The 14,925-nt window shown below is 36.4% G+C and overlaps 1 protein-coding gene across 6 annotated transcripts in view; it reads left to right on the top strand.

Annotated features, from left to right (window-relative positions):
• Positions 1 to 14,674, top strand: part of LOC139749470 (ubiquitin carboxyl-terminal hydrolase 37-like) — a 68,178-nt gene extending 53,504 nt beyond the window's left edge. For 4 of the 6 annotated variants that reach the window (XM_071663373.1, XM_071663377.1, XM_071663372.1 and 1 more), the window contains 3 exons: positions 6,091 to 6,205; positions 8,468 to 8,609; positions 11,462 to 13,084. In XM_071663373.1, coding sequence (XP_071519474.1) covers positions 6,091 to 6,205; positions 8,468 to 8,609; positions 11,462 to 11,507 — 303 coding nt within the window. In that variant the 3' untranslated portion in view covers positions 11,508 to 13,084. Of the gene's footprint in view, positions 1 to 6,090; positions 6,206 to 8,467; positions 8,610 to 11,461 lie in introns of all 6 variants that reach the window. The other 2 variants (XM_071663375.1, XM_071663376.1) reach the window with 1 other exon arrangement.
• The last annotated feature ends 251 nt before the right edge of the window (positions 14,675 to 14,925 follow it).

The raw sequence follows: 14,925 nt of genomic DNA, 5'->3' as shown, positions 1-14,925 counted from the left end.
TTCATGGACAAGGATATAGTAAGCAAGCTGTTCACATCCGACATAAGTCCAAAACCAGTATATACTTCACAAATTTAGTTGCTATCTTTTAATTAGTGAAGTAGACAGTGAATTGTTCTTTGAGAGATGTAGGGTTAGAACAGTCAGAAGCCATAACATGAAATTTAGAAAATATGAGGGAATACTTTTTTAAGAGTGTCGGATGAATGAAATAAAATGAGTAAAGATATAGTAAATGCAGATAACTTACAGAAATTTAAGTTGTATGATAGAAAATGTTCAAGAGATGGGGCCCCACAAATGTAGAACTCCCTCTTTGTACATTACAAATAGGTACACAAAAATATTATTGTGTTGGTCATTACAAAATTGACCTTGAAGTACAAGAAAAATATTTTCATTAAGATATTTACAGCAGCTATTTGACTTAAACTAAATAAACATGTAAACCTGCAGAGAAGTTCCAGTGGAGGGCATCAGAATATGTAACTTGGATATTGAGTGTAATAGGGATAGAAGTGTAGCCTTTGAATTGCTTATATAAAGAAGATATTGTTATAACGTTGAAGAATCTAAACTGATTTGACTAAATGAATATTGGTCCGCTTTACTTTAGAAATATGCAGCAGGTATAGTGCACACAAAGAAATTGAGCAAAAAAATGAAGTAGGTTGAACATGACATTTTTCTTGGTAACAGACAGGTGAATTGATGGAACAAGTTACATGAAGAAATGGAAGAAAAAGTAAAACCCTTTCTTGTTCTTTAGAAATAGGTAATTACTCATGTTTTAATATGTCATAGTGTTCAAATACTACATCAGTGCCTTCAAAATATTGCATGAACTTCCCTGTCTGCTAGTGAGAGCTGGTGGGTAAGGGTCTAGTGCATGTAATTAAATAACCATGACTAGACTCCTACTCATCTGCTTTTGCTGGTACTTACTTCAGTTGAAACTTGTGCTAATTATATGATTATACCCTAACTATTTGTACATGCATAGTGGCTTATGCAGATGTAATATATCTTTATTTCTTTCTTTCATACTTGATTGTTGTTTCTTGTGTTAGCAAGGTAGCACCGGAACAGACAAAGAAAGGTCACATCTGGTTGCACCCATTCTCTAGCTGTCATAAGTAATGCACCAAACACAGCTCCCTATTCACGATCATGCCCCCACAGACTTTTCCATGGTTTACCCCAGATGCTTCACCTTTCCTGTTACAGTCCATTGACAGCATGTCAACTGCTAATTTCTGTTTGAAAGTTATTTATTTATTTTTTTTTGCTTTGTCGCTGTCTCCCGCGTTTGCGAGGTAGCGCAAGGAAACAGACGAAAGAAATGGCCCAACCCACCCCCATACACATGTATATACATACACGTCCACACACGCAAATATACATACCTATACATCTCAATGTACACATATATATACACACACAGACACATACATATATACCCATGCAAACAATTCACACTGTCTGCCTTTATTCATTCCCAAAATCTTTTTCACTCCATCTTTCCACCTCCAGTTTGGTCTCCCACTTCTCCTCGTTCCCTCCACCTCCGACACATATATCCTCTTGGTCAATCTTTCCTCACTCATTCTCTCCATGTGCCCAAACCATTTCAAAACACCCTCTTCTGCTCTCTCAACCACGCTCTTTTTATTTCCACACATCTCTCTTACCCTTACCCTTTGAAAGTATAGAGAGTTATACTCATGTAGTTTTTTAGAATAATTTTCATTGTGTATTTATTTTATTGTGATTATTATTATTGAGTAGTAGCAGTAGTTCTAGTAGTTATGAATTTTGATCTCTCAATGTATTTCAGAAAAATAAGTAAATAAAAAATGTATGTTATGTCAGTATAGCTGGGTTAGGAATGTGTTTGATGTGAATGTCAGTAAAGTTGGAGAAGATATCCCTGGTTTTTAAGAAAGACTTTTAGATCTCCAGGAAAATCAGATGCAAAGCAACATTTTGAGTCCCGTACTCTGAATTCTGGGCTCAGCTCAGGAATAAGCTTATTCTGACTCATGAGGCTGATAGGGCTCTTCTCTCTTTTCCAACCATATACCTCTATGAACAAGAATTTTTAGCTCTTGTGACAATCAGGACTAAAGTAAGGAACTGTCAGAATCCTCAGCATGATTTGCACTGTTTCCTGTGTATCAACATCAAGCAGAATCTGGAAGGACTTGCCCATAAAATGAAGGAACATCATGGTAGCCACTAAAATACTAAATGTTTTCTTCCTTTTAAATTTTTGCAATGAAGTCCATTTGAAGAAAGAAATAATCAAATTCCTGTCATTTATAAATTTATAAGCAAAGAATCAATAGTCAGAAGGGCTTACTCATGAGGCAGCATCATGGTTGCCAGTCAAAAGTTTGTTTTTCTTCCCTTGCCTAATTTTGTTATAAATTACACTTGCATAAAGTTGTGCCTTTCATTTTCTTTTATCAACATAAGAAATATCAAAATTTGATCGAGTAAGTAATGAAAGGTTAAGAGAGATGTGTGGTAATAAAAAGAGTGTAGTTGAGAGAGCAGAAGAGGGTGTATTGAAATGGTTTGGTCACATGGAGAGAATGAGTGAGGAAAGATTGACAGAGGATATATGTGTCGCAGGTGGAAAGATGGAGTGAAAAAGATTTTATGCGATCGGGGCTTGAACATACAGGAGGGTGAAAGGCATGCAAGAAATAGAATGAATTGGAACGATGTGGCATACCGGGGTCGACTATCTGTCAATGGATTGAACCAGGGCATGTGAAGCGTCTGGGGTAAACCATGGAAAGTTTTGTGGGGCCTGGATTTGGAAAGGGAGCTGTGGTTTCGGTGCATTACAAATAACAACTAGGTACTGAGTGTGAATGAATGTGGCCTTTGTTGTCGTTTCCTAGCGTTACCTCGTGCGCACGTGGGGAGAGGGGGGGTGCCATTTCATGTGTGGCTAGGTGGTGACGGGAATGGATGAAGGCAGCAAGTGTGGGTGTGTACATATGGAAATATGTATATGTCTGTGCGTGTATACGTATGTATACGTTGAAATGTATAGGTATTTATATGTGCGTGTGTGGGCGTTTATGTATATACATGTGTATGTGGATGGGTCGGGCCATTCTTTCGTCTGTTTCCTTACGCTACCTTGCTAACGTGGGAGACAGTGACTAAGTATAATAAAATATAAAATATAAAAGCTTTGTGGGAGATGAAAGCCGGCAAGGCAGCAGGTTTGGATGATATTGCAGTGGAATTTATTAAAAAAGGGGGTGACTGTATTATTGACTGGTTGGTAAGGTTATTTAATGTATGTATGACTCATGGGGAGGTGCCTGAGGATTGGTGGAATGCGTGCATAGTGCCATTGTACAGAGGCAAAGGGGATAAGAGTGAGTGCTCAAATTACAGAGGTATAAGTTTGTTGAGTATTCCTGGTAAATTATATGGGAGGGTATTGATTGAGAGGGTGAAGGCATGTACAGAGCATCAGATTGGGGAAGAGCAGTGTGGTTTCAGAAGTGGTAGAGGATGTGTGGATCAGGTGTTTGCTTTGAAGAATGTATGTGAGAAATACTTAGAAAAGCAAATGGATTTGTATGTAGCATTTATGGATCTGGAGAAGGCATATGATAGAGTTGATAGAGATGCTCTGTGGAAGGTATTAAGAATATATGGTGTGGGAGGCAAGTTGTTAGAAGCAGTGAAAAGTTTTTATCGAGGATGTAAGGCATGTGTATGTGTAGGAAGAGAGGAAAGTGATTGGTTCTCAGTGAATGTAGGTTTGTGGCAGGGGTGTGTGATGTCTCCATGGTTGTTTAATTTGTTTATGGATGGGGTTGTTAGGGAGGTAAATGCAAGAGTTTTGGAAAGAGGGGCAAGTATGAAGTCTGTTGGGGATGAGAGAGCTTGGGAAGTGAGTCAGTTGTTGTTCGCTGATGATACAGTGCTGGTGGTTGATTCATGTGAGAAACTTCAGAAGCTGGTGACTGAGTTTGGTAAAGTGTGTGAAAGAAGAATGTTAAGAGTAAATGTGAATAAGAGCAAGGTTATTAGGTACAGTAGGGTTGAGGGTCAAGTCAATTGGGAGGTAAGTTTGATTGGAGCAAAACTGGAGGAAGTAAAGTGTTTTAGATATCTGGGAGTGGATCTGGCAGCGGATGGAACCATGGAAGCAGAAGTGGATCATAGGGTGGGGGAGGGGGCAAAAATCCTGGGAGCCTTGAAGAATGTGTGGAAGTCGAGAACATTATCTCGGAAAGCAAAAATGGCTATGTTTGAAGGAATAGTGGTTCCAACAATGTTGTATGGTTGCAAGGCGTGGGCTATGGAGGGAGTTGTGTGCAGGAGGATGGATGTGCTGGAAATGAGATGTTTGAGGACAATGTGTGGTGTGAGGTGGTTTGATCGAGTAAGTAACGTAAGGGTAAGAGAGATGTGTGGAAATAAAAAGAGCATGGTTGAGAGAGCAGAAGAGGGTGTTTTGAAGTGGTTTGGGCACATGGAGAGAATGAGTGAGGAAAGATTGACCAAGAGGATATATGTGTTGGAGGTGGAGGGAATGAAGAGAAGTGGGAGACCAAATTGGAGATGGAAAGATGGAGTGAAAAAGATTTTGTGTGATCGGGGCCTGAACATGCAGGAGGGTGAAAGGAGGGCAAGGAATAGAGTGAATTGGATCGATGTGGTATACCGGGGTTGACGTGCTGTCAGTGGATTGAATCAGGGCATGTGAAGCGTCTGGGGTAAACCATGGAAAGCTGTGTAGGTATGTATATTTGTGTGTGTGGACGTATATATATACATGTGTATGGGGGTGGGTTGGGCCATTTCTTTCGTCTGTTTCCTTGCGCTACCTCGCAGACGCGGGAGACAGCGACAAAGCAAAAAAAAAAATATATATATATATATATATATATATATATATATATATATATATATATATATATATGAATGATATATTCAAACTTGTTGCTTGTAGTGTGTTTTACATGACCAAATATTTTCTACTCATCCAAGCACCATTCCAATGACTTCTTCAAACCACATAGCTTTCTGACATCTTAGTTTTATCTATCCAGCTAGTTCCATCCATATTATGTGAGTTATCCATCTCTGATACTCTTAATTTTTAACATGTCCCAACCTGTAAACACGGGTTTCATATTTATTATAGTAACTCTGAGTAACTCGTTCATCTCCGTACAAATCCTCTTTTAACAGTGATAGCTACTATCTCTGTAAGTGTTGAAAATGTTATTTTTATTTTTTTGCCTTATTCTAAATATTATTTTAGTTATTAAGCAAGAAATAATTGAATTTATATCATATGCATCTTAAATTTTTTTTTTGTGTATGTGTTCTTAAGGTTCTTTTTATTGTCTCTTTTCATGTCTTTCTCATTGTCAAGTTATCTTGTTCCAGTTGAGTTGCTGCCAAATCATTTAGTCAAAGCAACCTGTTCATTTTTGAGCAGTTGCTGTAACATGGATGGCTTTCTTGGAGCATTGTATGTTATAAATTCATTCAAATTCATGTGAATGATTTGAAATAATATATCTATTACTCTATTGCACTGGAAAAGCTCTAGCTTCTCAGAAAAGTCTGCCACAGATGAAAGAAGTAAACACTGCTGCAGAAAGGGTTAGAATCAGTAAAGCAGCTTTTCAAAATACATCTGATTCCCTGCTTCTGATAATTATAATTGTGAAACATCACAGCATGAAAAATATTTAATGCAATAATGAAATATTACACTTTGAACGATTGCAGTTATGTGAGAAATAGTTTCATTCTACTTGCATTCCAAGAAACAAATTTAACAGCTTATGGAAATATTGAAAGTGCCTCAGGTTAATTGATTTTGAGTCTGACAGTGTGAAAGCTTGTTTTTTTAGCTAATATATTGAAGAGGTTTTTCTGTCCATGTGTATGACTGTCTTAAGACATGGGCCCAGAGAGTTGGTTTCTTTGAAATGTTTGCTAACTTAATTATGATTATGTCTATTTGTATCGTCTTTTTTTTACTTAATATATTTCAAGAAATTAATATAACTTATTGAAACATCTGATCTTCCTCAGACTGATGAGAGCACCTTTGACAACCCTGGCATGATTGAAGAAAATGTGGAGAATTATAAGCATACTTACCGCCTCATTAGTATAATTAGCCACTTTGGTCTCACAACTAATACTGGTGAGTCATGATATGCTCAATTTTGTAATAGAATAGATATTTTGTTTATCATTTTTTTCCCCATGTTAGTAGCACCAGGAAACATATAGACACATCCACTCACATGCACACATATATGTACATACATGTACATATTTCATATATGCACGCCCTGTCCTGCCAGTGTACAAAGGCAAAGGGGATACAGGTGAGTGTTCAAACTACAGAGGCATAAATTGTGTGGTTTCAGAAGTGGTAAAGGATATGTGGATCAGGTGTTTGCTTTGAAGAATGTATGCGAGAAATACTTAGAAAAACAGATGGATTTGTTTGTAGCGTTTATGGGTCTAGAGAAGGAGCATGATAGGGTTGATAGATTCTTTGTGGAAAGTCTTAAAAGTATATGGTGTGGGAGGTAAGTTGCCAGAAGTTGTGAAAAGTTTTTATCAAGGATGTAAGGCATGTGTATGAGTTGGAAGAGAGGAGAGTGATTGGTTCCCAGTGAAGGTCAGTCTGGCAGGGGTGTATGATGTCCCCATGGCTGTTTAATTTGTTTATGGTTGGGGTTGTTGGGGAAGTAAATGCAGGAGTTTTGGAGAGAGGGGCGAGTAAGCAGTCTGTTGGGATAAGAGGGCCTGAGGAGTGAGTCAGTTGTTGTTTGTTGGCTTCTGCTGATACACTACTGGTGGCAGATTTGAGTAAGAAAATGCAGAGGTTAGTGATGAATTTGGAGAAGCATGTGAAAGGAGAAAGTTGAGTGTAATTGTGAATAAGAGCAAGGTTATTAGGTTCAGCAGGGTTGAGGGACAAGTTAGTTGGGATGTAAGTTTGAATGGACAGAAATTGGAGGAAGTGAAGTGATTTAGACATCTGGGAGTGGACTTAGCAGTGAATGGGACCAATGAAGTGGAAGTGAGTCACAGGGTTGGGAGGGGGCAAAGGTTCTAGGAGCAATGACAAATGTGTAGAGGAGGAAACATTATCTCGGAGAGCAAAGATGGGTATGTTCGAAGGAATAGTAGTTCCAACAATATTATATGGATGTGAGATAGGGTTGTACAGAGGAGGGTGGATGTGTTGGATATGAAATGTTTGAGGACAATATGTGGTGTGAGGTGGCTTACTCTCAGTTGAAGTGGAAGTGGGCTTTTATTTCTTTCCATTTATCTTTACTTATTGCCTCAGAAACCTTTGGATGGTGGAGCTTCCCTTTTTTATACATATGTGAGTTAGGCATCTTTACCTACCAGTGACATGGCAAGTAAGGTGACAAAGATTGTTTTAGTCCAAACTGACTCAAGCCAATGATTTTTGTAAGAAATTTTTTGAAACGAGAGAGAGAGATGGATTGCACAAAATTTTTATGTGCAAGAGGATTTGAGACTAAAAAGCCACTTGGGTGTGTCTCAAAACTGTATGGAAACCTGCCAGATGAAACCAGAGAGGATTTCACCTCAATTTCTTGACTTGAATGACTCTATTTTTAAAGCCAAGTCCCATGTTGTAATTCAGTTTCATACTCACTGATGAGATTCTGCATTCAGTTCATTTTCATAAGGTATTTAATGATTTCCTTTGAAACATGGGTTAGAAATCATTTTTTGATATTTTTCATTTCATTGGAAAAATTAATTCAGGTATTTATGTGTGTGAAGGAATTATTTTATCTTCCACATGAAGAAATGAATCTCATACATAACCTACTTTTTTCTTGTAACATTTATGTATGTAAATGAATATCTCATTATAGACATCGCTTTGTTCATTTTCATCAGTTTTGTTTTTCCCAGCTTCAGCAATATGCGGCAGAATGTGCCAGTCCAAAAAAAAATTGGAATATCAAGTTCTTGTTTGAAAAGTAAATGAAACAGATAGCTTATTTTCTTTGATATCATTAACTCTTATATATAAAGAGATTTGCTAAGGTAAGAGTTCATAGTTGATATAAAAACTATTAATCATGATAAACCTTTTGAAGAAGATATGGAAATTCAAACAAGGATTAATGTGGCATCATCCACTGCTGTTACATGTCACTGAACAACATGCCATTTATTGCCAGATAGCAGTTTTGATGCACCTTAGAATGTTTATCCAGTAGATTGTGCTTAATGTGGTATAGTCATTAACAGCTGTTTAAACTGTGTTTTTTTCCCCTGGTTTCTTTCTGTTTCAAATGTGATGATAATGTTATGCTAGGCATTGGGTTAAGGTTAACTTTTTTGCATGTTATAATGAGATCAAGAATTACATTTGGAAATACAAGCCTTCTTTATTTTGCAGGTCACTACGTTGCTGATATTTATAATTGTGAAGAAGATAGCTGGTTTCATTATGATGATGAATGTATTGCACAAATTCCTGAGTCTGTTGTCTTTGCTGAAGGGCGGCAAAAGAATGGTTACATCTTTTTCTATATGCATAAGTAAGAAGTCTAAAATTTATGGTTTTCAGAGAGCTGGTGTAAATCTGTTCAGTTTTATTTTTAAACGTAAAAAGGGATAATGCTTGTAAATTCTTTTTTAGTTTTATTTTTAAATGTAAAAAGGGATAATGCTTGTAAATTCTTTTTTTTTCAGTATTTTAAAACTTTGGCATATAGACCACTAGCCAGTCCTATATTGGTATATAGACCACTAGCCTTAATTCCTTTGCTGTACACTCTTCCTCTATTTTATCTAACCTTTAAAATTTCCATCACATTTGAAACTACAAATATATCTAATGTCTTTGATGTATTTCATCATTGATAAGTAGTTCACATTTCATATTTTTTGTTAGGGTGCTTTATGTAATGCCCTAGGTGGGTGTGTTTTATATTTCCAAATGTGCAAGCTTATCATAAAAATGTTTCTGGTGTAAATGAATAAACTTAACTTTTTTTGCATGCCATCTTCACGTAATTGATTACCATGATTACAGTTGTTCGTGTGCTGCTAGTTTATTATGGTTAATTTTAAGTTTTTTGAGTAGTTCATGTATAAACAAGTTATTTAACTAGCAAAAGGCAATTACAGTCATTCTAAATCTTGTGTGACTACACATGAACTTGTTTGCTGTCACTCTGCTCACTTCTAATGAGGTTCTTTAATGTTGAGTGCATAATTGCCTATCCTGCTGTAGTGAGACAGCATTAGGAAGAAATGAACTTTGGCCTTATTTACTTACATCCAATTCTTAGCTGTCATGTATAATGTCCCAAAACCAGAGATTATCATTCACAGCCAAACTTCACAGACTACTTCAAGGTTTCCCATGATTGACTCAAATGCTCTGGCTCAGCCTAATAACAGCATAGCCAAATCTCTCCAATTCATTCCGTTCAGTTGCACAATATCCCAAATCCTCTCATGCCATTCTACATCTCCTTGGATCTCTTTGGTTTCCTCCCTCCACTTCTTAAATGTGTATCTCTGTTATTCTCTCCTCGTTAATTCTTTTCGTATGCACGTACCAGTTCACTGCATATCCTGGCCAGCCTATCCAGTTAGACTGCCACACCTTTACGACACACATTGTTTCCTACACAATCAACTCACTCCATATCATGTATCGACCTGTCATATCATTTCCAGCACATCCATCCTCTTATTTATAGCCCAAGATGAACATCCAGGTAATACTCTCAGGACTAATTTACTTTCAAACAGTAATTCATTTTCATTAAACTCGATTGCTCTTTCCAGTGTCAGCGAGGTAGCGCCAGGAAACAGTTGAAGAAAGACCCATCCACTCATTTATACATATATACATACACGTCTACATAATCATACTTACCTTCATCCATTCCCAGTGCCACCCTTCCCCACAGGAAACAGCATCGCCATCCCCTGCATCAGCAAGATAGTGCAAAGAAACGGATGAGAAAAGGTCACAAACATTCACACTCTGTCTCTAGCTGTCTTATGTAATGCACTGAAATCACAGCTTCTTATCCACATCCAGGCCCCACAAACATGTCCATGGTTTATACCAGACATTTCACATACCTATCTTTATCCTTTCAGACCCACCCTTTGCCCAAAGACTTTTGCATTTACCTCCCTCACCACCCCATCCAGAAACAGCTTTAAAGACCATTATGACATCACACATCCTTAACACTGATCTTTTTTATCAGGCACCACACAGCCTCATCCCTTCCTCCCGGCACATATACCTTACTCCAAGTTAAAACTCTCCACAGCTTGGTATAACTTTCCATTCTATCAATCTATCCATCTATATTTCTGATGCCTGTTCCCTTCAGGGACTCCCTTAAGGGGATGGCTACAGAAAGTCTTCATAACTGGTGGAAGTCCATTGTCGCTTTTAGTCTTTAGTGCCTCACTTGCCATTTACCCCGTATACTCAATAGCCCCTCTCATAAGGTATCTGTTACCCCCATCTTGTGCTTTCCTCAGATCCATAAATTCCATGTAAAAGTCAGTATTTTCCAATTATTTCTTACACAAATACACACAGTATTCTGAGTAAAACTCTGGTCCACACACCCTCTTTAACTCCAGTTAATATCTTACTTCAAACTTTCCTTTGTGCCTGTCCTGATGGTGCTTACCTCTCTCTTCTGCATGTATTATTTCAGCCATTGTTTTTCATGATTTTTCTTACTGTCTCATCCACTAAAGCTTGCAGTAATGGCATGTGATTGGCTTCTGCTTTCCATGGTATCTGTGTGAAAACAGGCTACAAAGGGATTGACTGTTGTGATGCTGTTCCTCCTTTCCTACGACAAATAAGTTATGGTATTTTCTTCCTTTTGTCTTTCTTTCCATAACCTGTGTAGAGACAGGCTACAAAAACCTGTGTAGAGAGAGGCTACAGGAGGAATGAATATCATGATGCTGTACCTCCTTTCCTAAGACATAAGTTATGAAATTTTCTTCCTTTTGTCTTCCCTTCATTCTGTAACCTTCTTTTTCTTTAAAAGTCAGGTCTGCAAGCACCTGAGGAGCTCTGATTAATCCCTATTGTAATTTTCTCTGTTTTTATTTTTCATCCAACATGACCATGAGTAGGTTATTACATTTATTTTACCCATTCTATGTCATTTAATAAAAAATCCTTTATCTTAGTTTTTCTTGCACATTCCTAGTCTAAGATCATTATTAGTAAAGGTTAACATGAGCTTGATAGTATAGTCATACAATTTGATAAGTCGCTATTAACAAAAATCACTTTTAACAAGTCTTACTTCATGTGCTTACTATTTATATTCATTCTTACCATGTGCTGAAAACTTATGAAGACCTAATTAAGATTTTTTATATTTTTCAGGGATCTCTTCCAGAAGATGGAAAAGAAGTCTAAGTCCAGTAGATAATAAAGGACCAGATTCTATATTGATCTATATGTTTACAATATATATTATTTAAAGGTAAATCTACATAAGATGAGCTAGTTTGAAAACTGAGAAAATGTAGATACAAACGAAATTTTTTTTCACAAAATAATTATGCAACATATCCAAAATTATTGTGCAACACATCCAAACTGGAGTAAAGATAAAGCATATACCAAACTTGTATATTACAGCTGATGAAACCTCTTAAAGCCTGACTGGTTTACAAATATAGTTGTTGCAAATGACTAGAAATAAAATGAAATATTCATCAGTTACTGTAAATGTCTGTAGTAACTACAGTTTCCTTTCTTTTGTTTATATATATATATATATATATATATATATGTGTGTGTGTGTATATATGAATATAATATATAGATATTTAATGTTTTTGGATTGATTGTGGTGTGTCGTTAATATGTTTTACTTCATAGTATTCTGGAGCAATGTAAATATTGTACAGTTATCACATAAAGTAGTACTATACATAAAATTTTCCATATTTATACTGTTGCACCATGGCGCACAAGTAATTTTTTCCTCATTCACTTGTGCATAAGTACATTAACCCAAACCCCTTTATTTATAGATGATAACAACGATCCATATCTTCAATTATTAATGATGACAATGACCCAAACCCTGTTCATGTATAAATGATAACGACCCCCACCACTATCTGTTAGATGTTAGTGTCAAGAACAGAAGACTGAGCCAATGAGGAAAAATCCTCTCTTTGCTCCTTCCTCCGTTCTTCCAATTGGGAAGTTTTATTACAGGAAGTAAGGACTTCCAGCCCCCTCACTCCTGCCCCTCTTAAGTCAACTTTTATGACACAGGAGGTTCATGGGTTGTAGTCTTTCTCCCAGTCCCAAGGGATAATGTATAGCAGTAATTGTTAAAATTATGATTAATTTTAAAGATTAATATGGCAATTCATATTAATTTAGCCTGTCAGTACCAGTGATAAAAAGCTAATCAAAATAATTTTTCTTAAAAAAATTTGACTTTTGCTGTGTATGTATGATATTGAAAGAGTACTCTGAAATCCATAAGTTGGAATTGCCATATATGGAAATTGATGGGAAATACAGTTTATGTACAATTACATAAAGTATTTACTGAAGCTGTAGTATACGAATGACGAAAGCTTCAAAACCTGAAGCTTACAGAATATGGTTGAGTTGCACTAGATTAAACATGACAAAAGTGAACAAATTCAAGAATTACTGTAATGTTAGTTTCCTGACTTTTTTGTTTAAGTAAATTTACCTGTGTGTGTGTGTGTGTGTATATATATATGAACATGATGTATAGATATTTTAATTCTTTTTATTTCATCATTGTAGCAACTACATAATTGCAGGATGAATATGAAGTGAGCAATTTAAGTAAAAAAAATTTGTGCAATATACATTTTGAGTTACATACTGAGCAGTATTTGAGAATCATCAAAAGGTGGTTCTACAAATGTTTGGTATTAGAGTTTTTTATTCCAATAATCAAACTGGTCATTGTTATCGTAAATCTGGACTAAAATAAACCTTGAAGTGCACCATCTTCTTTTTTAATTCATTGTAATCACAAATATTAAAAAAATTAAGTTAAAATATGAAGTAATTGTAACAACTTTTGTCATTCACTTTGGTATTACATTTGTGCACAGAAAATTTTAAACATAATTTAATAATGGCTAAGAAGATATTTCCAAAATTATAGAATGGTTACTGTGGCTGTATTGGTAAATTGTCATAAATGATTTGTCTTTTGTTTAGGTGATGCACTGTTGTCTTAGAATAAGGGAAGACATACAGTCGTATCTTTCTCAGCAAGAAAATACACTTTTCATTTTCATGCATAATTCACTTTTCATTTTCATGCATAAGATGTACTTAGCACACCATATTCTCTGTTCCTACATACACTTGATGCACGTCAAATCTTGCAAGCGAGTGGTGTTTGGATTAAGTTATGTTTTGGAAGTGTCCTTAAGAGAGTTCTCAAGAGTTAACTCAAACTGTACAGTGGAAATGTGAGCAATAAGATATGCAGGTAATATCTGTCTGTCTTTATCTTTAATGCCCATTCCCTCAAGGATCTCCCATCAAGGGAATTGCCATGGCAGAGAGTCCACTTACCCCTGTCCATGCATACCTCCCTTGCATACACCATTCTATGCATTCTCCCACTATGTCTCTCCCTCCAGTACTCTTCCACTGTATTTCCCCATACTATCAAACTCTTGTAAACTTCCCATCTAGAATTCTTCCCACATGCCCAAACCACCTCAAAGTATTACATTTCACCCACTCACAATTCAGTCCCTCAGCATTCCCAGCCATACCATGTCTCTCCATACACCCCCACCTTACTTTCTTCATTCCATCTAGTCATACTAAGTGCTCCTCTTAAATAACATTTCCACAGCCAAGACTCAACCCCCATGACCTTTGTCACAAAGGTATACAAGTAACCTGTGATGATTTCAGAAGAAATTGAAGGTTGATTGTAACCCAGTGTGCTACACAGACTCTAAGTTGTGCTAGTGTGTTCCTAATGTTTATGAAAAATGTTCTCAGCATCCATGATTTCCCTTGTTCTTGATAACAACCACATTGGTGAAGTAAAGTACCTCTTCTTTTTTGACTTGTTCTATAAAGTTTCTTGTTTTTGTCCTTTAGTAGATCTGTATCTGTTTCAAAGAAATTGTCTTTGACATTATCAAAGTGATTAATAAGATTGTAAGCTGTAATCACATCTCCCTTTGCACACTGAGCTGATATTCTCATCCTGTTACATGGCTTTTTTGGATCACCTTTAGCAAATCTGTTCCAAAGCTGGTTAAGCTAAATGTGATCCATATTCTAATTATGGTCAATTTAGTACATTAAGATATTTTTTTACATATTCATGTACATGAAGGCAGTTTTGATTATTGATAACTATAATTTTCCCATTGTACAAATCTCTTGTAGTGTTTTAATTACAGAGTGATACACTTACCCTCCTACCCAAAGTTCTTTTCGCAAGTAGATTCCTTCCAAATAAAAGTAATTACCTGGCCTCCTTCCACTGTTTCCCTTCTTTTTAATTAATTTGCATTTGTGTCCCATTTGTCAAAAGGAATAAAGAAAACTAAAATTAAATGTGAAGTATTATTTAACAGAGTATAGATAGGGCTTGGATGTGGAAAGGGAGTTGTGGTTTCGGTGCATTATACATGACAGCTAGAGACTGAGTGTGAATGAATGTGGCCTTTGTTGTCTTTTCCTAGCGCTACCTCGCATGCATAGGGGGGAGGGGGTTGTCATTTCATGTGTGGCAGGGTGGTGATGGGAATGAATGAAGGCAGCAAGTATTCATTATGTACATGTGTATGTATGTATATGTCTGTATA

Source organism: Panulirus ornatus, chromosome 7 (genome assembly GCF_036320965.1).
Source record: "Panulirus ornatus isolate Po-2019 chromosome 7, ASM3632096v1, whole genome shotgun sequence".
Classification (NCBI taxonomy): domain Eukaryota; kingdom Metazoa; phylum Arthropoda; class Malacostraca; order Decapoda; family Palinuridae; genus Panulirus; species Panulirus ornatus.
The sequence above is the reverse complement of the archived record's forward strand: the minus strand, read 5'-3'. Positions and strand labels throughout refer to the sequence as shown.